We start from the raw sequence: 26,491 nt of genomic DNA on the forward strand, positions 1-26,491 counted from the left end.
TACAAACCCTGAACTCAAACTTTATACTTCCCCATGTTGAAATTACGCATTACTTTGTAAATGGGTACCTAGCCAATGGATGCTGGTGTTGCTGAAATGTTTTCAGTTATGTTTTTGAGAATGTGTAAGCTGCGTTACTGTACATATTATAAAAGAAGGAGACTTATTTACAGTGTGTGGAATCTGCAGTAATTGTTAAACATTCAAATTTTTCTTGAGTTTCCTGTTTCAGTTGGGCATACTTCTTTTAGAAATGTTCCTTTTAGGCAGCCTTAATTGTTGTTTTTTAGAAGAGGTCATTAAGTTCTCATAAATGGGAAAAGAAACATATGTCACAGTGTCATGTAACCTAATTTTGTTACTTACCTGAAGAGCTTCTAATTAAAACGTCTTTTTAACAAAAACATATGGAAACATTTAGCTATTTGATAGTGAATATTAGGCTCAGTTTCGTTAATTTTCTCCTGCTTAAATTCTTTAAAATGAAAGAGCAGGGGATAATTGAAGAGCTGCTACATCATGACACTTCCAGTGTATCTATATTAGGTGACATTTATATACGGCTTATGATGCAATGTACTTGGAAGGGCCCAGCCTCTTAAGACTGGATTTCTGAAAGGTGATACTACTGATTTGAAATGCAACTTGGCTTTTGATCAAGATCAGGAAATAATTGAGACTAATAATGCAGGAAAACAGGACAGTGTGGGTTTTTTTTTTTTTCTGGAGTTCTTTCTTCAAGAGCTAGGATGACACAAGGCACTGTCATCTAGCAGTTTGGTCAGCAGACATCCTAATGATACCAGGTGGTGAGCCATTGGTGTCAGAAGACTGTATTGTTCACCTTGGTAATTCACAAGAATATGATCCTTTAGAAGAATAATGGTACTTGATCAATGTACTTTTTATTTTTTATATCTAAGTCCTCAAATGCTTATGCACTCATATGCTAAAGCACACTGTCACCTGGCTGGATCAGAACTTGAATGTTCTACTTAAAATCTAAGAAAGGATTTTTTTCTTTTTATAGTCTAAACAGGATGAAGATATTTCTGCCAGCCGTTTTGAAGATAATGAAGAGCTGAGATACTCATTACGATCAATAGAGAGACATGCCCCTTGGGTACGGCATATTTTCATCGTCACTAACGGGCAGATTCCTTCCTGGCTTAACCTGGATAATCCTCGGATAACCATAGTGACACATCAGGTAAACCCCAAACAAACAAAAACCAAACAAAAACCCCACCAAAACCTTCAAACAAATAAAAATACCAGCATCAAAGTGTCACTAGTAAAGATTCTGTTTGTTTTGAAATGCAGTTATCCCCTTTCAGCTAAAGGCTGCATTTATTTGGAAGGCAGAAGTGACCACCTCTTCTCCATCTCATCCATGGTTTTATTAAACCCCAGTATGTCTCTGTATTTTGGCTAAGCAGATAACTGAATATATATCAAGCCTTCATTTAGTCCACTCTTCCAAATACTGAGGCTTCAGCTAACGTATACCTGTGTCTAATTTCCTTATAAAGTTTATTTATAAAAAAGCTGGGGAGAGGAAAATGTAATCTGAATCCATAAACACTCTCTCAGGACCAGGAATAACCTAATGAGCTTGTGTTGAGACAGGGTGGATTACAATTACTGGAATTAAGATGATGGCTGCAAAAAAAGTAGCTATGCATTCTAAAAGACTTAGTTAAAAAGAGAAAGGGAATCCTTCAGGCTTCCTGAATAAGTGAAACAAAAATACTCTAGTAGCTTCTTATTATGAATTAGGGGGTAATTTTAGGGGGTAATTTTGGTATCTGAACATGCCATAGGAGCCCTGAGCAACCTAAGTGGTAACAAGACACTAATTTAACTTCTGTTGCTGTCTTCTTATGAAGTTACTTGAAAGAGATGGAAGAATCCTGACTTTTTGAATGCTGGAACAGGCTCAACTTGCTTGAAATGTTGTGCAGCCTGTACTGCATGAGAAGTATAAATATGCGTACACTGGGCCTGATCCAGTACCCAGTGAAAGAGGAGTTGTGTCTTTGCATTGAACCAGGTGCAGCTTCTAAGTTGAGCAGCAGGCTTGAAAATGATTTTGTGTGGGGAAAATGAGATAGTGAAGTCTTTCTTTTTTGCGAAAATATTTTCACCTTTTTTTGTCTTTCATATCTCTCCTTGTTCTTGATAAAACTTATTTTTTTAGTAGATAAGTATAAAATATATCTGATATACCTGACTGTTTATGGTTTGGGGGGTTTTAAATTTATTTTTGCCTTCTGAAACTGTTTTGGGTTGTTGGGGCTCTTTTGTTTTAGGAAATATTTCAGAATGTGAGTCACTTGCCAACCTTCAGTTCTCCAGCTATTGAAAGTCACATTCATCGTATCAGTGGACTCTCTCAGAAGTTTATCTATCTCAATGATGATGTTATGTTTGGGAAGGATGTTTGGCCTGATGATTTTTACAGTCACTCTAAAGGTCAAAAGGTAAGCCATTATGAAAGGATTTTTTTACCAGAAGTAGATGTAAAACTTTTCTATGCTAATATAATAAAAATCAAATAAATACTACTTTGAAAGGGAGAGCACATATAAGAAGATTTATCTTTGCTCCCCCATTTACCTCTAAAGGTTCATTATTCTTAACTAGACAATTGTTAGCAAAGGTACAGGGTGGGGAGGGCTCTGTCTTTTTTTGTATGTGTGCTGTGTTGATGTTTGGGTTGCAGAATTACTTTTTTTCATATTCACTCACAGGTTTCTGGCGGTATTATGGTTCCTCTGTCAGGCTTCATCTGTTAGTTTATCAGTGTCGTTCTCTAATTCTACTACTTTCTTTCGGAGCACTGGTAAAACTGATGTGGTGTTTGGCAACTGTCAGTCTTCCCTCCCTTGTAAATTCTTCTTGTTTTGTGGGAAATGTTCAAAACAAAACCGAATCAATTCTTCCATGGGAACACTGAGGTCAGATGACATTCAAACTAGTCTAATATTTAAATTTACCACTAATTACCTCTGTTCCAGACACCTATAATATCTTTGCCCAATCTATATATAAACATATATATAATTATTTACTAAAAGATATATTGGTGCATGTTCATGAACATCAAGTAATTTAGTCTTTCAAGAGACCTATTATCAACAACTGGGGTAAAGCAAGGAAAGCAGGCTGAGGAAACATTAGCAATAGTCACGCATAAAGACTGGTTGCCAGCAGCGTTTTTGTCCATGGGCTTGATCTACAGGAGCGACATGGAGGAAAAAATTAAGATGCATTTTTATTATTTATATTAAAACAGTAAGTACACAAGACACTAGAGACCACTGAATTAAATGTGCACGCTTGTGTACACATGCAGAAGCTTTGTACAAAATTAGTTTAAGCTACCCTAAAATCACTGTTTCAGTACTTGAGGATGTTAGGAGGCTTTTAGTTGTTTTAAATCTTTAAGGATATAGACATATAATTGCAAAACCATATTGTCAGTGTGATTCTATTGTTCTTTAGTTATTCTTCTCAGTTATGATGATAAAAGTCAGCTTAGGTGCAACGTTGTTTGTGATAACCTGATCAGTAAGTGTTTAAGTAGGAAATGTGCTGCTAAAATCTTGAAACAATAAGGCCTAAAAGAAAACATGTGTGTGTTTTAATGCCTCCCCAGTTGAAAATACACACACCCACACACTTCTTTTTATCTTGGCAATTCTTAGAATTATTTAAGTCGTAGAGGATCAGATGCTTCAGGGATTATGTTCAACATGTGCCACTTATCTCATGACTGGGTAGTAATGAAGAAACGTTTTGAGTCAGGAGAACAAGTGAACTGCAGAGCTATTTCAGAGTTAAAGTTCCTTCTTATCTGATAAAAGATAAAATACTAATTTTCATTGGAATATGGTTGCGGAAGTGAATTTGGAATGTCCTACTTTCTGGCCATTGCTGCCATGCTGTATGGCCTTGGGAATTCTTCAATTCTTACTTCTGTTTGAAAGGAATAATATTTACTTCACAGATGGTAGGGCTTAAATGCTGTTTGTAAAGCTTTGTGAATACTTAAGACATTATACACAGGGAGGCATTATTTTAAGTCTCTGTATTCCAAGAAACAAGCTCAGTTGACTTCTATTTGCCAGTCCTTGTCTCAAACTGTAATGTTGTTCCAGGTTTACTTGACTTGGCCTGTGCCAAACTGTGCTGAGGGATGTCCTGGCTCATGGATTAAAGATGGCTACTGTGATAAAGCCTGTAATAACTCAGCGTGTGATTGGGATGGAGGTGATTGCATTGGTAAGACAGCAATATTAAATTTAGAAAAAGTGAACCGTCTGTTTTTTCTTACTAGAATAATTCTGTAATTTGTCGTTCTCCTGTAACTGCAAAATTTGCCTCCTTTAATAATAAAGAAAAAAGTTGGCTTACAGATGAAAACCTTATTTCTTGGAAACTACAAATTGCTATGGAAAATGACAGCAAATAGTACGGCATAGGAAAATCTTTGGGTACCAAATTTGACTAGCTGAAAAGAAGATTTTTGAAATTCAAATTATTATATATTATTGTATAATATTATATATTATTTAGACTCAGAATCCAAATAATAACAGGACTGTGAAGCTGCACCATTAGTTGCTAGACAGAATTTTCAGAACTGGAGGGTAGGAAAATGAAGTGGTACTTCTGGACTGAGGAAGTGATACCACTCTAGGGGGCTGTAAAGTCAAGACTGCAAGCATGAGAGGTAAATCAGTTTTCTGCCTGCCTTTTTGAAGTTAAGACAAAATATGTTGGAGTTTTTGTTGCAATTTTAAGTTGGTTCCTAAACTTCTACAGGGAGATTGCGCACACTGTAGATTTTACACTAACTCACAGAGGTCTAGTTAAGATTTGCTCCATTTTAATTTCACCAGTGATAAATCAGATTGTTGACTCTTCAGTCTAGCTTTAACACTGTGGCTTAAAATGTGCCTTTCCTCAGAAATAAGGATTTCAAATAACTGGGTTTTTTTGTTTTTGTTTTCTCTCCCTGTAGGTAACAGCGGGGGTAGTCGCTATGTTGCTGGTGGAGGTGCAGTTGGAGGTATTGGGAATGGACCACCATGGCAATTTGGTGCAGGAATAAGTGGTGTTTCATACTGTAACCAAGGCTGTGCTAATTCCTGGCTAGCAGACAAATTCTGTGATCAGGCCTGCAATGTCCTCTCCTGTGGATTTGATGCTGGTGACTGTGGCCAAGGTATGTAAAATACATCCCTGATAAACTTTCTGTAGGGATTCTCTTGAATTGCCTGACCTTTTTGGTTCATTGTTACTCTCAGATCAGGCTAAGATGCCCTGTACAGGGTCCTGGAAAAGAGCTGCTAGCAGGTGAAGAAAAAAGTCAGATGCTTCTTGTATGTACTAATCCAAACCTGAATCAATATTATATGCTGCTTTATTTAATAAAACTGTTACTGACCAAGCATGGGTGGGGTGCTTGATACTTTACGGAGCAGCAGGCATCAAACTCCTTGCCCCAAGAGGCTTACATTTTAAATGGAGAAATTACATTTCAGCTATGCAAACAGCCTTTACCCGAATAAGGACAGCTGACTTGATGGTGCTCATAGCAATTAAGAAATTAAAGAACCAATCTAATGCTGACAGCGCGAGTTCAAGCCTGGCTCTGGGCTCTTGCCAAAGGCTACTTTCAGTCACCTGTGAAGTTGTCTGAAGTATATTTTGATATGAAAGACTAGAAGGAGTGAATGAAGTGATCGAGAGTGCTGTCTGGTATAGGCAGGGGAACAGAAATGGAAGAATTTGGCCTGTTTGGAAGAATAGAGGCTCCCCTGCATCTCAGCTCAGACAAATGTGTTACTGGCAGTTCTGTTGCTGGCAGCGAGGTTTTGTTCATGTGAGAGTTGACAGATAATCTGTCTTCTGCTGTGGGAGGGAGAAGTTCAATTCAGCCTATCTGATTTTGGAAGTCTCAAATCAAGATGCTGTGTAGTAGTGAAATCCATTCATTCCATCCAATCTGTTGTAACATTAATCCACTAAAATGTGGCAAAAATGTAGTATGGGCATTTTACTTATGACTGATACATAATTTTAGGTGACGTGATAATGAGCCACTTAGGCTTTTCAGGTAGAGACTGAAAGAGTGATAAATTACACTGGCTTTTAGAATTACCACTGGAATTTCTGGCAGCTTTATATATCTGAATATGTTCTAGTCATTCATTGTTAAAAATAGGTGAGCAAGAAACTGGAAGCTACAGTAAGTGTTCTTTCACAAAGCTGTCTCCCTGCTAACGTAGTGAATCTAGCTGGGCATATTACAATTAAAATGACTGAAAGATAAGCGTCACACTGCAAATTGACAGAAATTTGTTTTGTTTCTTGGTTTTTTTTCCAGATCACTTTGAAGAGATGTACAAGGTGACGCTTCAGCTTAATCAGACCTACTATGTTATTCCCAAAGGTGAATGTCTGCCCTACTTCAGCTTCAGCGAAATAGCCAAGAAAGGAATTGAGGGTTCATATAGTGATAATCCAATTATCCGACATGCTTCAGTTGCTAACAAATGGAAGACTATCCACCTCATAATGCATAGTGGCATGAATGCAACTGTGATCTATTTTAACCTTACGTTTCTAAATAAAAATGATGAAGAGTTTAAAATGCAGGTAGCTGTTGAAGCTGATACTAGAGAGGAACCAAAACTGAACACAACTTCCATGCAAAAATCCAACTCTGATTTTAAAACTATAACTTCAATACCAGAAGCTGAAATGATATTTGAGGATATTCCTGAAGAAAAACGCTTTCCAAGAGTCAGAAGACATCGAAATGGCACAAAAGAGAGTCTACATGAAGCGGTGATAATACCATCAGTAAATGTGTCTCTCCTTCCTGAAGATGTTCAGCTAGCACTGCAGAACCTGGACTTAAAACTACTAAATGGTGATATAACTCAGAAAGGATTTAACCTATCCAAGGCTGCTCTCCTGAGACCTTTCCAGTTCTTAACTACAGCGAAGAGTATTATAGGCCTGGAAAAGAAGGGCGGGCATAATCATTCAGAAGATCAGAAGAGCCATACCGGCTGGCAGAAGCCTTATAACGATGTAAACGATGGCAAAATAAAAACAATAAGAGCAAATGAAGAAGCTCCTTCAAAGCTTACAGGAACAAAGGGGACTGTTGTGACAATGAACACAAATAAGCCTATTTATAAAGTAAAGCCTAAATCCATACTTCCAGCCCAGAGCATGGGAAATAAAAATGAAACTCGAGAAAAAGCACTGAATGCACTCATATTAAGGGAAACCCAGAAATCAAAACATACTGGGAATTTAGATACTGGAGAAGATGCACAGGGAATGGAAGGAGGAAAAGGGCATGTGCAGGTGGATATAAATGAAAGGGAGGGGCTAGTGGGAAGAAAATTACAGTCTTATGCTGGAAGTTACCAAGGCTTTTTGCCATGGGAGAAAAAGAAGTATTTCCAGGACCTGCTTGATGTAAGTATCTTAACGTCATTGCTTATTGGAATAGTTGCATCTTCTGGCATTTAGTGGAATACTGTTAATATGATCTATACATTTGGAATGTGTCTTGCGTTTGAGGCAAATACTGAGATTTTTTTGAAAGCTCCTTTTGACTTTTCGCATAAAATCTAATTTGTTTACGATCTGGGCCTCTCTTAGCTAGGTGGCAAAAGCTGAATAGCCATTTCTGTTCCCTTTCTACTGCTTTTTTTTTTTAGTCAGATTCACTTTTTATTCATTGTATGTTGGCACAGTGCTATTATTCAGACATAGCACTAGAACAGTAAGCTTAAATTTTGTTTTGATTGCACTTATGCAAATATGGATCCAGTTTATTAAAAATATGTAAAAAATATGTGTCGTGGTTTAACCCCAGCCAGCAACTAAGCCCCACACAGCCGCTCGCTCACTCCCCCTCAGTGGGATGGGGGAGAGAATCGGAAGGGTAAAAGTGAGAAAACTCGTGGGTTGAGATAAAGACAGTTTAATAGGTAAAGCAAAAGCTGCGCACGCAAGCAAGGCAAAACAAGGAATTCATTCACTACTTCCCATGGGCAGGCAGGTGTTCAGCCATCTCCAAATAGCAAAGGGGCTCTGTTTTTGAAAGACTCCCTCTTTCTGTTCATCTGAGTTTGGATTTTGCATGAGGAATCTTTATATTCATAGGATTTCAGTTTATCAAATACGGATGAATAATCAGAAAAAAAAAAAGGCAATATTACAAATAAATCTGATAGCAAACAGGGACTTTGTGTGTGTGTGAGGTGTCAGAGCACAAATATTAAGGAAGTTTTTTATAAACTGCTTTTCTATAAATAATAAACCCCCCATAATCAAGGAGGAAGCAGTTAACGACCTGCTACGCCACCTGGACACTCAAAAGTCTATGGGGCTGGACAGGATCCACCCGAGAGTACTGAGGGAGCTGGCGGAGGAGCTTGCCAAGCCACTCTCCATCATTTTCAGCAGTCCTGGTTAACAGGGGAGGTCCCAGATGACTGGAGGCTTGCCAGTGTGACGCCCATCTACAAGAAGGGCCGGAAGGAGGATCTGGGGAACTACAGGCCTGTCAGCCTGACCTCGGTACCGGGGAAAATTGTGGAGCAGTTCATCTTGAGTGTGCTCAACAGGCATGTGCAGGCCAACCAGGGGATCAGGCCCAGCCAGCATGGGTTCAGGAAAGGCAGGTCCTGCTTGACCAACCTGATCTCCTTCTATGACCAGGTGACCCGCCTAGTGGATGAGGGAAAGGCTGTAGATGTTATCTGCCTGGACTTTAGTAAAGCCTTTGACACTGTTTCCCACAGCATTCTCCTAGAGAAGCTGGCGGCTCATGGCTTAGGCGGGTGTACTCTTCACTGGGTAAAAAACTGGCTGGGTGGCTGAGCCCAGAGAGTGGTGGTGAATGGAGTTAAATCCAGTTGGTGGCCAGTCATAGGCAGTGTTCCCCAGGGCTCAGTTTTGGGGCCAGTCTTGTTTAATATCTTTATCAGTGATCTGGATGAGGGGATTGAGTGTGCCCTTAGTAAGTCTGCAGATGACACCAAACTGCACGGGAGTGTTGATCTGCTTGAGGGTAGGAAGGCTCTGCGTAGGGACCTGGACAGGCTGGATTGATGGGCCGAGGTCAATTGTATGAGGTTCAACAAGGCCAAGTGCCGGGTCCTGCACTTGGGTCGCAACAAACCCATACAACGCTACAGGCTTGGGGAAGAGTGACTGGAAAGCTGCCCAGCAGAGAAGGACCTGGGGGTGTTGGTTGATAGCTGGCTGAACATGAGCCAGCAGTGTGCCCAGGTGGCCAAGAAAGCCAACAGCATCCTGGCTTGTATCAGGAATAGCGTGGCCAGCAGGAGTAGGGAAGTGATCACCCCCTGTACTCGGCACTGGTGAGACCGCACCTCAAATACTGTGTTCAGTTTTGGGCCCCTCACTACAAGAGAGACATTGAGGTGCTGGAGCGTGTCCAGAGAAGGGCAACGAAGCTGGTGAAGGGCCTAGAGCACAAGTCTGATGAGGAGCGGCTGAGGGAACTGGGGTTGTTTAGTCTGGAGAAAAGGAGGCTGAGGGGAGACCTTATGGCTCTCGACAACTACCTGAAAGGAGGTTGTAGAGAGGTGGGGGTCGGTCTCTTCTCCCAAGTAACAAGTGATAGGACGAGAGGAAATGGCCTCAAGTTGCGGCAGGGGAGGTTTAGATCGGATATTAGGGAAAATTTCTTTACTGAAAGGGTTGTCAAGCATTGGAACAGGCTGCCCAGAGAGGTGGTTGAGTCACCATCCCTGGAGGAGTTAAAAAAATGTGTAGATGTGGTGCTTCGGGACATGGTTTAGTAGGCATGGAGGTGTTGGATTGACGGTTGGACTAGATGATCCTAGAGGTCTTTTCCAACCTTAATGATTCTATGATTTTCCTCAGAGCAGGGAAATTTTAAGGAAAAGGTTACCTTTTATCTTTTCTTTTTAAAGAGAGAACTAAGGAATATGAAGAAAAATATTCAAAACTTCTCGTCTTATTTTCAAATATTGGAAATAGTTGGCACCTGGCTGAAATGTCATTTTTCCTGTGTGTTTAATGTTTTCAGTCTTTTTCGGTAATGTAACCTTGATTTTGGCTGTCCTGATGTTTAGGAAGAAGAGTCATTACTCAAACAAATGTCCTACTTTACTGATGGTAAACGTTTTGGAAGGCAGCTGAAAGATACATTTGCTGATTCCCTTCGATATGTAAATAAGCTTTTAAACAGCAAATTTGGATTTACGTCTCGGAAAGTCCCTGCTCATATGCCTCACATGATTGACCGCACTGTTATGCAAGAGCTACAGGATATGTAAGTATGTCTTTGTTTGGAATAATGTAAAACTGTAGGTAGTTCTACCTTTCTATTCATGCTTTGCTTATAGCTATTTCCAATGTGTTGATGACTACTCATTAAAAATATAGTTTGAAAAGGGAAATTTAATTTTTACAACATGATAGTTGTGCTAAGATAAGGAGACTTTTGAGGACCTTTTAAAGTTCTAGATTATAATTTGTTTTTAGGTAAGGAATGTTCTACTTCAAGAAACTGGAGTACTAAATTAGTTTACATTTTTATATAGGTTTCCCGAGGAGTTTGACAAGACATCATTTCACAAAGTGCGGCACTCAGAAGATATGCAGTTTGCTTTTTCATATTTCTACTATCTTATGAGTGCAGTCCAGCCACTGAACATTTCTCAGATCTTCGATGAGGTTGATACGGACCAGTCAGGCATTTTGTCTGACCGAGAGATTCGCACGTTGGCCACAAGAATACATGAACTACCATTAAGTTTGCAGGTACTCTTTCCTTACCAATAATTTATAGAGTAACTTCAGTTTTAAAGTCCAAAACTGTTAAAATGAGTTAAATCTTTATTTATCCTTGCTTATAGCATCTGTAACACTTGGCAGTTCTTAAATTTTACATGGAGACTATAACATTGTGTTCTACTTTGTCATTGTTATATGGAGTCAGTTAAATTGAGTTGTAGCAGCATCAGAAAAATGGATCACTGGTGTCTGAGTTCAAGAAAGCAGTTAGTGTGAGTTTGTCAGAAAAGATGTTCACTGGTAAAAGCCACTGTGAAGAGTGGGATCCTGCTGTGCTTACTCTTGTTCTTGCACATAGTGTAAGATAGTCCTTGCCCTGAGGAACTTCTGGCCTAAAGAAAGAAGTGAGAAAAAGGGTAGCAAGGAAGTCATACTGGTAAATACTATAACCATATGCAAAGATTCACATTTCTGTTTTTCTGGGAACCTGATGAACAAAGAGACGTGGTCTTTGTAGGAGTTACGCTCCTGGAGACAGTAGAGAACCAAGTGTACTATTTCTGCTTTACAGAGAAGAATTGGCACAAACCAATAAAATAATCTGTTCTTGAAATAGCACATAAAATCATTGCCATAGCTGGAACACAGCCCTGCTTTAGTGTGTTCTTAACCTGTACCTTAGTCAGAAAAACTTATTCCTGTCCTTTCAGTTCACTTTTCTGTTTGCTTGATTTGGGGTTTAATATGCCACTGCTGGTTTGGAAATTCTGTCCTGACATCATCAGTAAAGATGTGATTTTCATTTTTAAATGAAAATGACATTGTCATGCTTTATCTTGTCTCAGTTCAACTATGCACTGAGCATTTGCTTTACTTTAGGTGTATGGGGAGTCCCACTGACTTCAGCAGTTACTGAATTGGGGTCTGCTGAATATTAAGTCTTTTTTCCAACAGCAGCATGGAAATTTGTTATGTAGGTAACATTAAATATGTCTGTGCACCCTGGATTTTTAGAACTATGTCAGTGAGAAAACAGGATTATCTTTTTTTTCTTCTCTTTCTGTTAGGATTTGACGGGTCTAGAACAAATGCTAATAAATTGCTCTAAAGCTCTTCCTGCCAACATCACTCAGATCCATGTCATTCCACCAACTCAGGAAGCATATTATGATCCCAATCTGGTAAGAAACATGGCTCTTAAAAGATGCTTGGTTTCTTTCCCAAGCATGTATTTACTGTGCTTGAAAAGCTGCTGTGATTTCCAGAAGGAAAGTATTTACAAAAAATTTCTACTTGTGTGTACATGAAGTAAGTGTTTTAAAATGAAAATTTTACAAGCTACTTCTTAACTTATAAAGCCATTAATTTCCTTCAGAAACAGAGAAAAGGTGAGCTTTAAAATGTTACTATATATGGGATTTAAAAAGTCATCCTTGCTAGGAAAATTCACTGTTGTGAACCAAAAAGACAATAAGCCCAATATCTCTCTGACTGGAACTTTCTGGTAAGTCTTTATCTGAACTATAACCCATGTATTTAAAACTAAAACAAAACCCAAAAAACCACCAAACCATCAGATGGACATCTTCAGGATAATTCTTCCTAATCTGAAGGCTTCAGACTAACTCCTTTTAACTTCCAAAGATGGGCTGACAGGAACCTCATGAAGTTCAGCAAGGAGAAGTGCAAAGTCCTGCACTTTGGGAGGAACAAACCCATGCACCAGTATTATGCTGGGGGCTACCCAGCTGGAAAGCAGCTTGGTAGAGAAGGACCTAGGGGTCCTGGTCGACACCAAGTTGAACATGAGCCAGCAGTGTGCCCTTGCCACAAAGAGGGCTAATGGTATCCTGGGCTGCATTAAACACAGTGTTGCCAGCAGGTCAAAGGAGGTGACCCTTCCCTTCTACTCAGCACTGGTGAGGCCACGCCTCAAGTGCTGTGTTCAGTTCCAAGCTCCTCAGTAGAAGACAGACATGGACACTGGAGGGCGTCCAGTGAAGGGCCATGAAGGTGATTAAGGGACTGGAGCATTTCTCTTATGAGGAAAGGCTGAGAGAACTGGGACTGTTTAGGCTAAAGAAGAGTAGCCTCAAGGGGGACTCTCATCAATGAATACAAATATCTGAAGGGAGGGCACAAAGAAGATGGAGTCAGGCTCTTCTCAGTGGTGCCCAGTGACAGGACAAGAGATAATGGGCACAAACTGAAAACACAAGAGGCTCTCTCTCTGAACATCAGGAAACACTTTTTTTTACTGTGAGGGTGACCAAGCACTGGTGTGGGTTGCCCATTTGTGGGCAGTCTCCATCCTTGGAGATACTCAAAAGCCATCTGGACATAGTCCTGGGCAACTGGCACTAGGTGGCCCTGCATGAGCAGGGGGGTTGGATCAGATGAGCTCCCGAGGTCCCTTCCAACCTAAACCATTCTGTGAAAACTGAGGTCTTAGGACTAGATGTTCCTTAAGGATTTAAGTCCTTAATTTCTATTTTAGTGGTTAAATTCTCATTAAAATCTGCTGGAATTTAGGAATCTAGAATCTTTAGATTTGATACTTATACCTAAATTTCTTTTACAATGAGAATTTAATTATTGCATCAACCTATGCATTTGAAAAAAATGTGTGCATGTACTTTGCTAAATTGATGACCTGGTGTTTTATAGCTTCAAACCAATACTGTACCAAAGCAAAAATAATTTTGATGAGTACAGATCATGAACTGTTGGGTAGTAGAAGAGCATTATTGATCCCCAACACATGTAAACCATAGATCTACAATGTGTGTGCAGATAAATGCATATGGATATTGACTATTTTTTTCTGTTTTTTTCCTTCCTTTTTTTTTTTTTTTCTCCCCTCTGGACACCTATCCTGCCTTGTATTTTTATCAGGTTATGTTACAAGGTTTTAAAAATATTTTCCCCTAAGTCTGAATTCCAGCAAAGTTCTACAGAAAGCCATTCTGTCAGTGTGATTTGAAGAAATGGAAGTGTGGATTTGAGAATCCTGCACAGTCTGAGGATATTGCATCCAGTATAGCCTTACTTCATTTTGCCTCATTATGACTCTCAATTCAGTTTGCAGAATTCTGTGAAGTAAAAACTTTGAAGAGTAGAAATAAAGGATGGCTGCCATGAATATGTTTTAAGATGGGGTTAAAAATAAGTCTCAGTGGTTGGGAACAATGTCAAATTACTTTAATATTTTTGGAGGATTAGTAAAATATTACTAATTTAAGCAGTAATGCCTAATGTACTAATGTTATCAGTGAGTTCAAGTAGTAACAAAATAAGTGTTTGTGTTTAGCACAGAGGCCTAATTTATTTTTACTTCTGTTGTCTGCAACAGCTCAATTTCTTGGAATGAGTCTAGTACCATAGAAATATCCCTTGAGAATGGGGATTTTATTTCCCAGAATTGTTTCAACATAGCCTGTGATAGAAATAAGGCCTAACGTGTATCAGCTGTTCTGTAAAGCTTGTCTGGCCAGTGTTACTGATGGCCTCTACCAGAGGAATGTCAAAGACAGCTGTTAAATGAGCTACAATTTCTGAATATTTTATTGAGGGTGAAATCCAGAGGTTGCAATATTTTTGCCAAAAATAATCTCTATTTTTCAATAATATTTGTGATAAATAGGAAATTGTGATGTTACGCACTAGTATGTCTTTTGTCGTTGTTCCCCTCAACAGTTGATCAAGAAACTATTGCTTTTCATTCCAGGAGAGTAAAGCATACACAGGCCTTTCTAGCTGTAATATAAGTTTTCTACAAGGTACATCTTTACAACAGACTCTGTAATTTTCAGTAACGTATAATCTAAACAATGTTTTCTTCCAGCCTCCAGTAACAAAAAACCTAGTGACTAATTGCAAACCTGTGACTGACAGAATTCGTAAGGCATACAAGGACAAAACCAAATACAGGTATTGGTTGTTACAATTGCGTGAAAAGCCATGCTAGGTTTTGTAAAGCAATTAAGAAATGGTATAAAGACATATACACATACAATCTTTGGACATATGTTAACAAATCTTAGCTCAATGTATTTTAACAGTGAAACTGAAGAAACATACTGATATCTACTTATGTATGTTTCATTGTGCAGAATGATGTGATTTTTTTCATAGTTTCTTATTTAGTAGACTAAATATTTCCATGCTGCTTGTGTCATCTTGGGCCAGATCCTAATTTGTGTTGTACCACAGTAAGCCAGAGTATCTTTAGATGGCTATATAAATTGGTTATATGAAGTCAGTGAGGGCAGTTAAAGTAGCATAAAAAGGAGGAAAGAGCCTGTCCTGTACCTAGAAGTTGTAAATCTGCTTCATCCTTTCTTCTACTGAAGCGTAAGAAAAGAAAAGAAAAGAACAAACGTTTTAGCCCTAACTACCTTGTAGCTTTCCTGCAAGGAGGAGTGGTGACAGGCAGGGAGGGAGGGGGACAAGAAAAGGGCTTCCATCCCCTTTGGAAAGGGCAGGACAAACCATGATCATGACCATGGGTTTGTTTGAATAATTGTATTTGTGTAGATCTGCCTGGGATCAGGTTCTCTCAGACCTTTCTTCTCTGAAACCTGCAAACCAATTGCATGCCAGTGAGGCTGTTTGCTGGCCTGGGGCTTATAGCCTTGTCGCCTGTCCGTTGCCTCACCAGCGGTGTTGGGCAGGGGAGAGTGATGGGGAGTTTCTGAAGCGTGCAGTTGCCCCAGGAGTGGCTCCAAAGACAAATAAAACTGTAGAATGGAAGAACGTTACAGGTGCTGCTTAGGGCAGCTCTTGGACATTATTAAACATTAATTCATAGTATCTCAAGTTGTGCTGTAAGCTTTTTAAATAATTCTCTTCCCAGGAGAGTTTATGCTGAAACTGAAAAGCTAACACAACAAATGAGATCGAAAAATGTTGGGGTGGAGGCAAGGATTTGCTGTGTTTAATCATATAAATACATTAGTATAAGTCAGTTTAAGATATAAGCTGCTCTTTTTTTCTGTTGAACTTCAGTATTGAATAACTGTATTATTACTTTTGGGAGCTTAATAAATGGAGTATGTTCTCAGGTGAGACTTCAACAAGCAGGCAGGGTCTTTTCTTTTATCAAGATAAGAAAGGTGAAAAATCTAAGTGTGGTACCTCTAGGAAGACTGTTGAAAGAGCATTTGACCCCCTTTTAAACTCAAGGTATCCTTCAGAAATTACATACTTCTGCATTTCATATACTTGTTTTGTCTACAAGTTCTTGATTAGGTGGGTGAGGAAGGTTTTATTTGTATTTAAGGCTGTAGTTTTATATGCTCTTCTGTAATTTTATTTTAAGATTTTTCTGGGATTGGTGATTGGATAAGAAGAACATGTTTTCTCATGTCTGAAGTGTAATTATAAATTACAGTTGTAAATTTTGTGTGTTTAAAAAAAAAAAGCATAGTAAGTGTTGTTATGTCTACTTTCATATTGTTACTCTTATGCCAAAACTTGTAGTTTATATAATTTGTATTAGAATTCAGTTCTTTGGTTTATCAGTGGCTACTAATAAATCTACAGGAAAGTGGTTCTGTACAAGAACATTAGCTGAAAAATGTAAATATACTGATAGAAATCAACTTATAAATTCTAATGAAGGTTGGACACTCAAATTAGAAATGAGTTATTTAATAAAATATTAAATATTTATTGAACCTGACTTTAGGTTGTTCTATTAAGGTATAAATATTTTTTTTAACAATAAGGTTTGAAATCATGGGAGAAGAGGAAATTGCCTTCAAAATGATTCGCACAAATGTTTCTCATGTCGTTGGTCAGCTGGATGACATACGAAAAAATCCCAGGTATCCTGTTTCTTGATTTGTATGAAGTTTTGAGGTAGTTTTAATTTTCTGTTTCAACTGTTTAAACTGTTTGTGTGTTGAAAAAAAATAATTTATTGTAAAGTGTTTCTACACTGTGTGTTACAGGGCAAGACCAATTTTAACCAAAAGTACTTCTAATTTTTTCTATTTAACTGAAACTTAAGTGACTGCTCTTTCTGTTATGCTAGGGGTTATCTCATTAATTTCTGTTACATTTTTATATATCTAAAACCTTTGAAAACTTATAGATAGAAAACTTCAGCTATTTTTGAGGCTTTCATTTTTGCCATTCTAGAGGGCATACAGTTTATAATGCAGGTAGTTTTATTTTAAAGGAAGAGCATTTTGATCTGCTTTATGTGGCAATTTTAAAATAAAACTCAGGTGTGGATTATTTTGTTACAAAATCAGTTTTGCATATCCATTATGCTTTCATGCTCTGTTACAACATGGCAAGAGGTATTGGGTTTTTTTAATGTTTGGTGATAAACCATCCAAAGCCGGAAGGTAGTCCTGTTTCTCCACTCTGTAGTCGTGAAAGGTTTAGATACCCAAATCTGAGAGTAGGCTCTGTAGTGTTGAATTAGGCTCCTGAAATGACTGTGAGATAAATGGGGAAAACAAATGTCCTGGTATACATTTCTCAGCAACCACCTTGCAAAGCAAAGGATGCTGTATTTGAGACTTGAGTCTGAATCTGCTTCACAGTAGCATTTTAACTATACTCCTGAGCCCATTGCTTAAGACTGGGGTTCAACAAGACATGGTGAGATAATTTAATAGCCAGCTGTCTTCAAAGTTAGACAGTGCCTCCACCCATCTCCTCTCCTTCCTTCCTTTTGGTTGCACGCTCTTATCTTGTGTCTTGCTTCTGTCTTCAGAAAACTAGAGAGTTCTCTGTCAGTTTAATGAGTGTGGCCTCAAGAAGGGGTCTGACAAGTGTCAAAAACAGAGCAGAGAGGAGAGTAGGACAAGGTACCTTGGGCCAGGGAAAGTGAAACCTCTTCTTGTAGGTCACAGCGAGCTATTGGGTAATCTCAGCTGCCTGTAAAGCTACACCATTATTTGCATTTGTAGATAAAGAGCAGATTTTCACTTGCCTCTTGCATTGTACTACTTGCTAGGTCATTCATTCAGAAACGGGAATGCTAGTTTTGAGACATTTTGCAGCTGAAGGTGGTTTGTATCTATTGCTCTTCCTTACAAGAGTGCCTTCTGGCTACATAACTCCTGCATTCCAGTTCCTACAATGACCTGGTTCAAAAGAAAAGTGGGCAGTGCTCTAACTCATCCTGCCACTTCCCCTTCCTCCTCCATTTTTTTTATCTGCTTGCTAGGACTTTTTCTTGAAACGTAGGTGTGACTTCAAGCCTTCCGTTAGGCCCAAGGAGGGCACATAACATGAGTTTCTCACCTTCAGTGTTCAAGTTTGTGCTTGCAGTCGCTGACCTCTTATTCTGAAGGATGGTTGCTGATGTCAGACTTGATCCTGGTGCTGTGTTGGTTGTGGTATGGGTATGCCTAATGGATTGAGGCCTTCTAGCAACTTAAAATGGAGCTGCCTATTCTGTGGAGTGATTGAGGATGTGTTTGAGTAAGGGTGTCTATAGTCTGTGGTCACAGGAACCTCAGCAGGCAAGATGAGGCATGTGAGCTGATCTGTCTTGAATCTTCCCTAATTTTCATATGACCCACTGGCATGCTATTATGGACTCAGCTTGAGACTCCATATATGCATACCCTTTTGGGTTGGTTGGTTTCTTTTTTCCCCTGAAGGAACAATAGTGCGTTGTAGTCCCAGATTGTTGGCTGGTATGTGAAGTGAGGTTGAGTCAATTGCTTGGACTATATTCCTGTGAAGTATAGTGCAGTACTGTAGTCATATCTTGCTAGCAAAGGAGAGCTGGCATGGCTATATAGGCATGCCATTTCCTTCTTTGCCATGCTTTCCCTGCGTGTAAAACAGCATAATAGTTATACACAGTCTCTAAAAAAAGGTATTCAGTGCTTCTCTCGGGATGAACTGAAAGCATTGTTCACTTACTGATCTTCCTAAAATGTTTGTTTTGCATTCTTAAGGAAAAGTGAGCCTTAATCATCTAGGCATTAATTCTGGAATATCCAAAGGAATGTCAGATTTGGTTTCTTTTGGATGGATTAAAACATCCAAGTCTTTCCATTTGAAACAGGTTAATATCCTCATCACTCCCACTTACTGTGCTTTTGTTTGCACTGTGTAGCAGCCTCTTAGGCTGTAAACTGCATCTCTTTCAGATGAAGCTAAACAGGGATATACACTCCAGGAGTGCAGCTACTGCATTCCCAGGGCTAATGAGCTGCCAGTCCAAGGGACAAGGTCAGGGATAGTCCAGAGTGAACTCCCAAAATGCTTACAGTGTAGACATATGATTGCCATAACCAGCTGCTTTGCATAGTATTACTTGATAGTGTAGACATAGCTTGCTTATCTTTGAAGAGGAGAGGCATATTTTGATCTTCTCAGATGCAGCAATTTGAATGACCATTTGTCCCCTGCACATAATCGTCTAGAGCAAGGTTACCAATTATGCCAGATTCAGTACAGACTGAGGAAAACTGGTAATGCCCTGTGTAGGCCAATTCATGTGCTCTAGAGTTCTGCTTATTTCTAGCTTCATGTAGGAAGTCTGAACTTTGCTCTTTGAAAGAGCACACCATACTATAGAGAATACAGCTGACCAGAACTACTTATTTACAAAGGTTAGCAATTACAAGGCATATGTCACCAGATATGATTTCTCCCTCTGGGGAAAATGTAAGGGTCTTGTATCTCACAATATAAATAAAGCACATAACCTTGCCCATATGTGGGAAAAGGAATTTTTGTTGTCAAGCACCAGGTCAGAGTGGCCCAAGGGTACATAGCAGTCTAGCACTCTAGCTGCTGCTTTAGTTTCAATAATTGGCAGTAACTTAGATAGTTGTGTGTTTCTTATATGAGGAATAACGCTCTGCAAGAGGCATTATTGTGAGCATGCTTATTTGGTCACAGCGATTTCCATATGAATTCTGTCCAGGTTGTTGTTTGTATTTTGGTTGATTACGCAAGTTCATCTTTGGGTCTGTGATTCAAGTCATGTCCTGCCCAGTTTATATAGTGTTCTCAGTAACTCAAAGTCTGGGGACCAAGCTTTTGGCTTCTCTTGTACAATCTTCTATAGTTTTTATGTTGACTTCCTCTGAAGACTGCAGCATACACAGTAAAATATTAATAATTTAGTATGTTTACCTCCTACAGTGGAGCTCATTTTGTTATTTAAGATACTTTAATCATGATAATTTATTTAAAACTATGAAAACCCTTACCCAAACCATCATGCTGGCCTTCTAACCGGCTGTCTGTATCCAGTGGTGGGCTCTGGGATGATGCATGCTAATGTCCATTAGATGGCAGCATTACATAAACAGAAGAGAGAAATGTGGCTTGTCATTTGATTCCGTAGAGGTTTTGACTCACTGTCAGCCTTCGTGCTCCTAGAATTAAAATCAAATTAATTTTAAAATAATGCAACAATAAGGAAACTGATTACCAGTATCAAATATATCAATTTGGTTTTAAAAGGGTACTGTATCAATTTTGTTTAAAAGGATTCTGTTGGTTTGCTAATACCTTTGTCATATTATTAAAGGAAATATTCTAACAAAGACTTCTTGTTTTCTAGAAAATTTGTTTGCCTAAATGACAATATTGATCATAATCATAAGGATGCTCAGACAGTTAAAGCGGTGCTTAGGGATTTTTATGAATCAATGTTTCCCATACCTTCCCAATTTGAACTGCCAAGAGAATATCGGAATCGTTTCCTTCATATGCATGAACTCCAAGAATGGTATGTTACACAAGTTCTCTTCAAGTTATTGTAGTACGATAGCATATAATTATAGAACATATTGGTACAAGCCATTTTTTCCCCCAATATTGTTATGAAGGACTTAACAGTGAAGATAATGTGAAAAGATTTGAATGAACTAAAATTTGAGATTTGCAGGATTTGGGTTTTTCTGTTGCTCTAAAAGTCACTAACATTTCATTGATTGGCCCTAACCTACTTCACAGACAAAGATTTAAAAAAAAAAAATAAAAATCAGGACTTCTGACTTTCTTTAGATGTAAAAAAACCCCCATTGTTTGGAATGCCTGTTGCAGAGGGGCAATATAAACTATGGTAACTTTCTCCTGAAGTGATTTAATTTTTTTAATCTGTCAGACAGCAATAATCAGCTGGATAATAATCAGAAAAGATACATGTGTGTCTCATTTTTACATAATGCGTGAAATTTTAATGTGTATTTACCTCTTGCCATTTTATAAACAATATTTTAACTTCAGAAATTGGGGAAGTCGATTTGAGAACACAAGCAAAAGTTTGGAAAGTGTAGTGATAAAAATGAGACAAGAAGAGTGGTATAGTAATTTTGTTGCTGATCAGCAAATTATGAGAGAAAGCTGTTAGTAAGGAAAGAGAAAATCTTAGAGGAACTGTAGAAAGAATCAGAAGGATTGTAGGTGAGAAGAATAGGCGTGGATTGTAGTGCTATAAGCCCTGCTGTAGCAGTGGCAGAGGGAGTGAGGGGCAAACCCATTTCAGCAGTTAACTGTAGAAATTTGGGCTGGAGGAGTAGACCTACTGTTGGCTCCCTTTTTGAGGACATCCACCAAGGCTTTGTTAGCTTCACAAGAACACTTTATTTTGACTTGTTTGTAGCCAAAGCAGATTTCTGCCAGGGTAGGTTAAAGCATGCTGAAGTGCTGGTGGAAATCCATGTTTATCAAAATGCTTTACAGAATCATAGGACAGCCCAGGTTGGAAGGGATCTTGAAAGATCATCTGGTCCAACATTTCATGGGAGAGGGAGCCTAGATGAGTGTATCTAGCACCCTGTCCAGTCACATCTTGAAAACCTCCAGTGGTGGGGACTCCACCATGTCCCTGGGGAGGTTGTTCCAGTGAATGGTTATTCTCACTGTAAAAAAAAAAAAAAATTCTTATACCAGGATGAAACCTCTCACAGTCCAACTTGTACCTGTTGCCCCTTGTCCTCTCCACGTGGGTCTTTGTGAAGAGAGAGCCTCCATCTTCTTTCTAGCCATCCTTTGAGTACTGGAAAAAACTTTCTTTGCCTGTTTCATGGAAACTCTTTAAAGTTTCTGTATTTGCATTTATAATATATGAAGCTGTTTTTCTGTTTCCTTCTTTGTGCAGGAGGGCATATAGAGACAAGCTCAAATTCTGGACCCATTGTGTTCTAGTAACACTTATTGTATTTACAGTCATCTCATTTTTTGCTGAACAGGTAAAATTAATATCTTCTTATCAATTCTATAATGTTTAATAGATTGCTGTATCTTCAGGATAACATAAAATGGATTTCTTAAATAGGTTTTGGCAAGTAGCTAGGATTTTTTCCTTCATAAAGGAAGTAAAGATGATACATGACTGATGATTAAGTTGCTTCAGTTTTTAAGTTCTCATGTTGAGATTCCTTGTAAAGAGTCTTATGGGGGGAAGGAGAGTGGTGTTCCCTTTTCAGGTGCTTTGTCAAGTCCGTAAGTGTGCTAAATTTGGATGTTCAAAATCAGTGATGGTTTTTGAAAGGCTTGGTCTATTAACACACATATTGGTAGAAGTGCAAAGTAAGTTAACAGGAAGAAAACTTAAGTAATAGCAATGCTCTAGTCCTGAAGAGACTCTCAAGGTATTTATGGGCCCTATCTAAATCTCATCCCTAAGTAATTGCAAAGACTCCTATAGAATTCAAAAGGTTTTGAATTTGACTCGAATGAAAAAACCCTCCACTTCTGCAAGCATAAAGTGGCCTTCTTGAACATGATTAATCCTGCTAAACTTAAGAGGGAGTCAATGGAACAAATCATATGGGTAATTCTTTGCAGGTTGGGGCCTTAAGTAACCCTTTCCGTGGTCTGATGAAGAGGGTGTAATTCTTGAAAGGTTGGCTTTTGATTATTATTTTTTTCCCACCTGTAACTTTTGCATGAATCTTTCCCTTGATTTTCAGCCTTTTGTATATATTAGAAAACTCGCCCTCCATGAGTAACTTGGTTTGGAAGGGAGTACTCAACTCAGTAGTACAGCTAGGTATATAAATACTGTTTTAAGATGCCAGCTTTGTGTTGATCTTTTAGAAACAATGTAGCCTGATGTTATATTAATTTAAATACACAAATTAACTTTAAAATAACCAGAATATAGGCATACTGTATTTTTCACTTTCTGCTTGTAGTCTGGTTATTGAGAAGTCCAGTGGAAATGTGCACGCCTAATAGATGAATTTGAGTACATAACTTTCTTCCTGTGCAGTGAAAAAAACCCAAAAGGACAGTATTGACTTAATTACCATGGATGGTACAGATTTTATAGTTTCTAGGATGAAAGCCTGACCAGCTGTGCACCTCTAGCCTAGCAGAGAACTAAATATTGTATTTTTTTTCTCTCCTCAGCTAATTGCACTTAAACGAAAGATTTTTCCAAGGAGAAGGATTCAAAAGGAAGTTGGTCATGAGCGAATCAAAGTGTAGAAGAGCTTTATTTTGGAGATCAGTCTACCTCAAGATGGGATAAGCATTTAAAATCTCTCTCTCATAAGTGTCTTTTATGGTTTGATACTTAACTACGTTGATATGAAGAAAAAAATCATGCATCTACAGTTAGAATCTCCGCAGTACTCTTGATGATATACAAGCTGCTGGAGCTGTGACAATGCAAAACAAGAAAATAAATAATTGCAGGAAACCTGTACATAGGCAGTTTTCAACAGATCTTACTTTACAGCTGTTAGTTCATGGCCATGTTATCCTTTTTTATAAAAAGGGTTACCTAAAGAAATGTAGCTGCATTTATTGCAGTGGATGTTGCCAACTAGATAAAATGTTGGAAGGCAAAGTTGTTTGGGATCAGCTTAACAGGTCCTTGATCTTGCATTCCAAAAGATTTTGCATATTTCTGTCGTCGCTGCTTTTTTAGCTGTATGGGAAAATTGAGAATTATGTAACTTGTCATTTAGATTTAGTATACATTTATTGATGTTGACATTCTTCAAAGCACAGTGACAATTCATCCCCCTATTTGTAGTAGTTAATTGGGATTTGGAAGAAATGTATGCTAATAAAAAAATACACAGTAAAAGACCAACTAATGGTTATGTGAAAGATATTTTATATCTGGTGTATTATATTCCAAAGAATACAATAGTGTTATTTCTTGACTTGATTACAAAGAGAGGGTTGTAATCGAATGAAAATGATCAAGGTATAGTATTTTACAAGCACTGTAAGTATAAAAGCAAAAGTGCCTCTCTATATGAATGGGTAACAAACTGTTTTAATGTAGCAATGTATGGGAGCAGTGTTTCACTTCAGAAAACAATATTTGTACTGACATATGAAGCTTTGGTGTTTTTAAATTTAACAGGGTTTGGCCCTGTATTTTGCGGAGACGTCAGAATAGCGTGGTTATATGTGGGAAAGGATACTGAATCTTTTCAAGCAGAAATTTTTGGTGGTGTATCTTCAGTTAATTGTATTAGCAGTATTCAAAAAAGCATTAATTTTTATAATCAGATGATGTACAAAATGTATGTGCATATGTATTGTAAGATACTTGGTTTGCTTTGAAATTAACTAAAATGAGATAAGTTTTGTCTGTTGTTTCTGTTTTAAAGTAAACCAAAACTCACCCATTTGATAAATTAGACATTAATATGTATAAATCCTTATGTTAAAAGTTCATATTTTTCCCTTAAAAAACTTCCAATAGTAATAATTTAATATTAATTTGAAGCATGAATGGATTCTCAAAGTAGAATCAAACTTTTGAGCATTCTAAAAATGCAAGCACTTTTAATTATTAAGGTTATATTTCATGCTACAATAAATATTATGCTGAAATGTAGAATATAAGTAGTTTAAATCTACAGTACTTCAGACTAGCAGAAAATGAGACATTTCAAGGAATACAAGAAAGCTTTGATAGCTTCTTACACTTCAAACTATTATTAGATACATTCCAGTTTGACTAGGATCTTTTTTTTAAACTAACATTTGGCGTTCTAATCAAAATAGTTGGAATAACTTGGTTGAAATTTTAAGGCAGTTTTTCTGCTGAAGTTATGTATAAATAGTTTGCAGAGGTAGCTCAGCTGTCACTGCAATTTATTTTTGTTTAAGCAGTTCTGAGGGTAAGGTAATAGCATTTTGTTTAACTTCAGATGTGGCATAAATTTACTGAGAAGCATCCATTGAAAATCACTGCTAAAATTTGTGAGCATGGTACCTGGAAAAAAAGCAAGCAAGGGAAGCAAGATAATATGAGAACAGTATTGTGGTGGCAGCTAAGCTCTCGCCCAGCCACTGGCTCACTCCCGCCAGTGGGATGAGGGAGGGAACTGGAAACGTAAAAGCGCTGCAATACAGGAGTTACCAGCGCTGTTTTGGTCACCAGTATAAAATGCAACACCATGCGGGGTGCTGTGAGGACAGTTAACTCCACCCCAGCCAGACCCAGTAAAAACTTAAAACTTAGTTAAGGAAGTACTAAGTAAAATGTCTCAAATGGTTGAGATTAATGAGAAGATTGAAAAGTGAAATAGTGCTTGGATTTTTTTTTTAATTTAGATTTTGTGTTTGGTCTTCATAAATAAAGAGCGAAACACCTTAACTAGGTGAGGACAGAAACTCCTGTGAAAACAGTAAAAAAATCTGAAACATAAAACATAGTTTGTAAAATTAATCTGACTGGAGAAATATTGCCAGTTTGCATTGACTTACGGAAAATCCTCCCTCGGCTTCAAACCTTAGCCTACATACACCGTAACAACCTGTTTTGCAGACTTTTTGTTGTCCGAATGAGAAATTGAAGCCATTTCTATTAAAAAACAAAATGGATTAAGGTAGCTGAGGTTTAAATGAATTTAATGCTGAATTGGCGCGACGTGCCTGGCCTGGACCGCAGGTACCGCTCCTCAGGGCCCCTGGCGGCGGGCTGGTGTGGTGCTACTGCGCATGCGCCCTCTCCCCTTTGTGCGGTCCGCTCTGCTACCCGCCTTTTCTCCGGGGGTGGGAGTTGCTGAGGCGGGAGCGCGTCCCGTCACCTCCGTCTGCCTCTCTCACCTAGAAGAGGAGCGGGGGCGCTGGAGGGAGTGTGAGGGCTGCGAGAGGCTCTGGTGCTGCCGGGAGTGAGGGGTTTGGGGCGAAGCAGTGTTCCCGCCCTCCCGCCTGCGGGAGGTTGTGAAGCGCCCTCTCTCCTCGCCGCTGGTGGGTCCCCCCGTGTGAGGCGGCGGCGGCGGCCGTGGTGGGCGCTGCGTGGGGGTGAGGCGGAGAAGAGCCCATCGCAGGGCAGAGGCAGGAACAGAGGGATGGAAGGCGGTTGGGCGGAGAGTAAGGAACAGGGTTAGGACACTGCTGTGCCCCTTAGCCTTTGACACCCCAGTGGCTTCCCCTCGAAGCCTGTTGTGGCAGTGGTGTGGTGCGGGCCCAAGTCTCCCTTGCTGCTCTGAGGTAGAAACGGGTGGGCCCCCATAGTGAAAAGCCCCACATAGGAGATTCACACAAATACTGGTTTATTTCACATCTTTGTAAAATCGTTGTTAAATACACAACTGTGGACTGATGATACTTGACTCACCTAAAGCAGGTAGCTACACAGAATGGGTGAAGGCTGTATAGGGTCACGAGGTGGCAAGATTGTTTTGCAGTGTCTGGAGGGACTGGGGAGTTCTGTTTTGTATACTGATTTTCAGCACAAAGAAAGGTGCCTGTA

General features: G+C 38.9%; 1 protein-coding gene across 4 annotated transcripts in view; it reads left to right on the top strand.

Annotated features, from left to right (window-relative positions):
* GNPTAB (N-acetylglucosamine-1-phosphate transferase subunits alpha and beta) overlaps window positions 1-23,887 on the top strand; it is a 48,871-nt gene extending 24,984 nt beyond the window's left edge. For 2 of the 4 annotated variants that reach the window (XM_075502864.1, XM_075502896.1), the window contains exons 9-21: window positions 1,031-1,210; window positions 2,313-2,483; window positions 4,164-4,287; window positions 5,030-5,233; window positions 6,398-7,506; window positions 10,164-10,363; window positions 10,635-10,854; window positions 11,895-12,008; window positions 14,672-14,757; window positions 16,557-16,655; window positions 20,378-20,545; window positions 21,920-22,010; window positions 23,176-23,887. In XM_075502864.1, coding sequence (XP_075358979.1) covers window positions 1,031-1,210; window positions 2,313-2,483; window positions 4,164-4,287; window positions 5,030-5,233; window positions 6,398-7,506; window positions 10,164-10,363; window positions 10,635-10,854; window positions 11,895-12,008; window positions 14,672-14,757; window positions 16,557-16,655; window positions 20,378-20,545; window positions 21,920-22,010; window positions 23,176-23,253 — 2,844 coding nt within the window. In that variant the 3' untranslated portion in view covers window positions 23,254-23,887. Of the gene's footprint in view, window positions 1-1,030; window positions 1,211-2,312; window positions 2,484-4,163; window positions 4,288-5,029; window positions 5,234-6,397; window positions 7,507-10,163; window positions 10,364-10,634; window positions 10,855-11,894; window positions 12,009-14,671; window positions 14,758-16,556; window positions 16,656-20,377; window positions 20,546-21,919; window positions 22,011-22,608; window positions 22,667-23,175 lie in introns of all 4 variants that reach the window. The other 2 variants (XM_075502874.1, XM_075502885.1) reach the window with 2 other exon arrangements.
* The last annotated feature ends 2,604 nt before the right edge of the window (window positions 23,888-26,491 follow it).

This window comes from Mycteria americana, chromosome 1, assembly GCF_035582795.1.
Source record: "Mycteria americana isolate JAX WOST 10 ecotype Jacksonville Zoo and Gardens chromosome 1, USCA_MyAme_1.0, whole genome shotgun sequence".
In the NCBI taxonomy this organism is placed as follows: Eukaryota; Metazoa; Chordata; class Aves; order Ciconiiformes; family Ciconiidae; genus Mycteria; species Mycteria americana.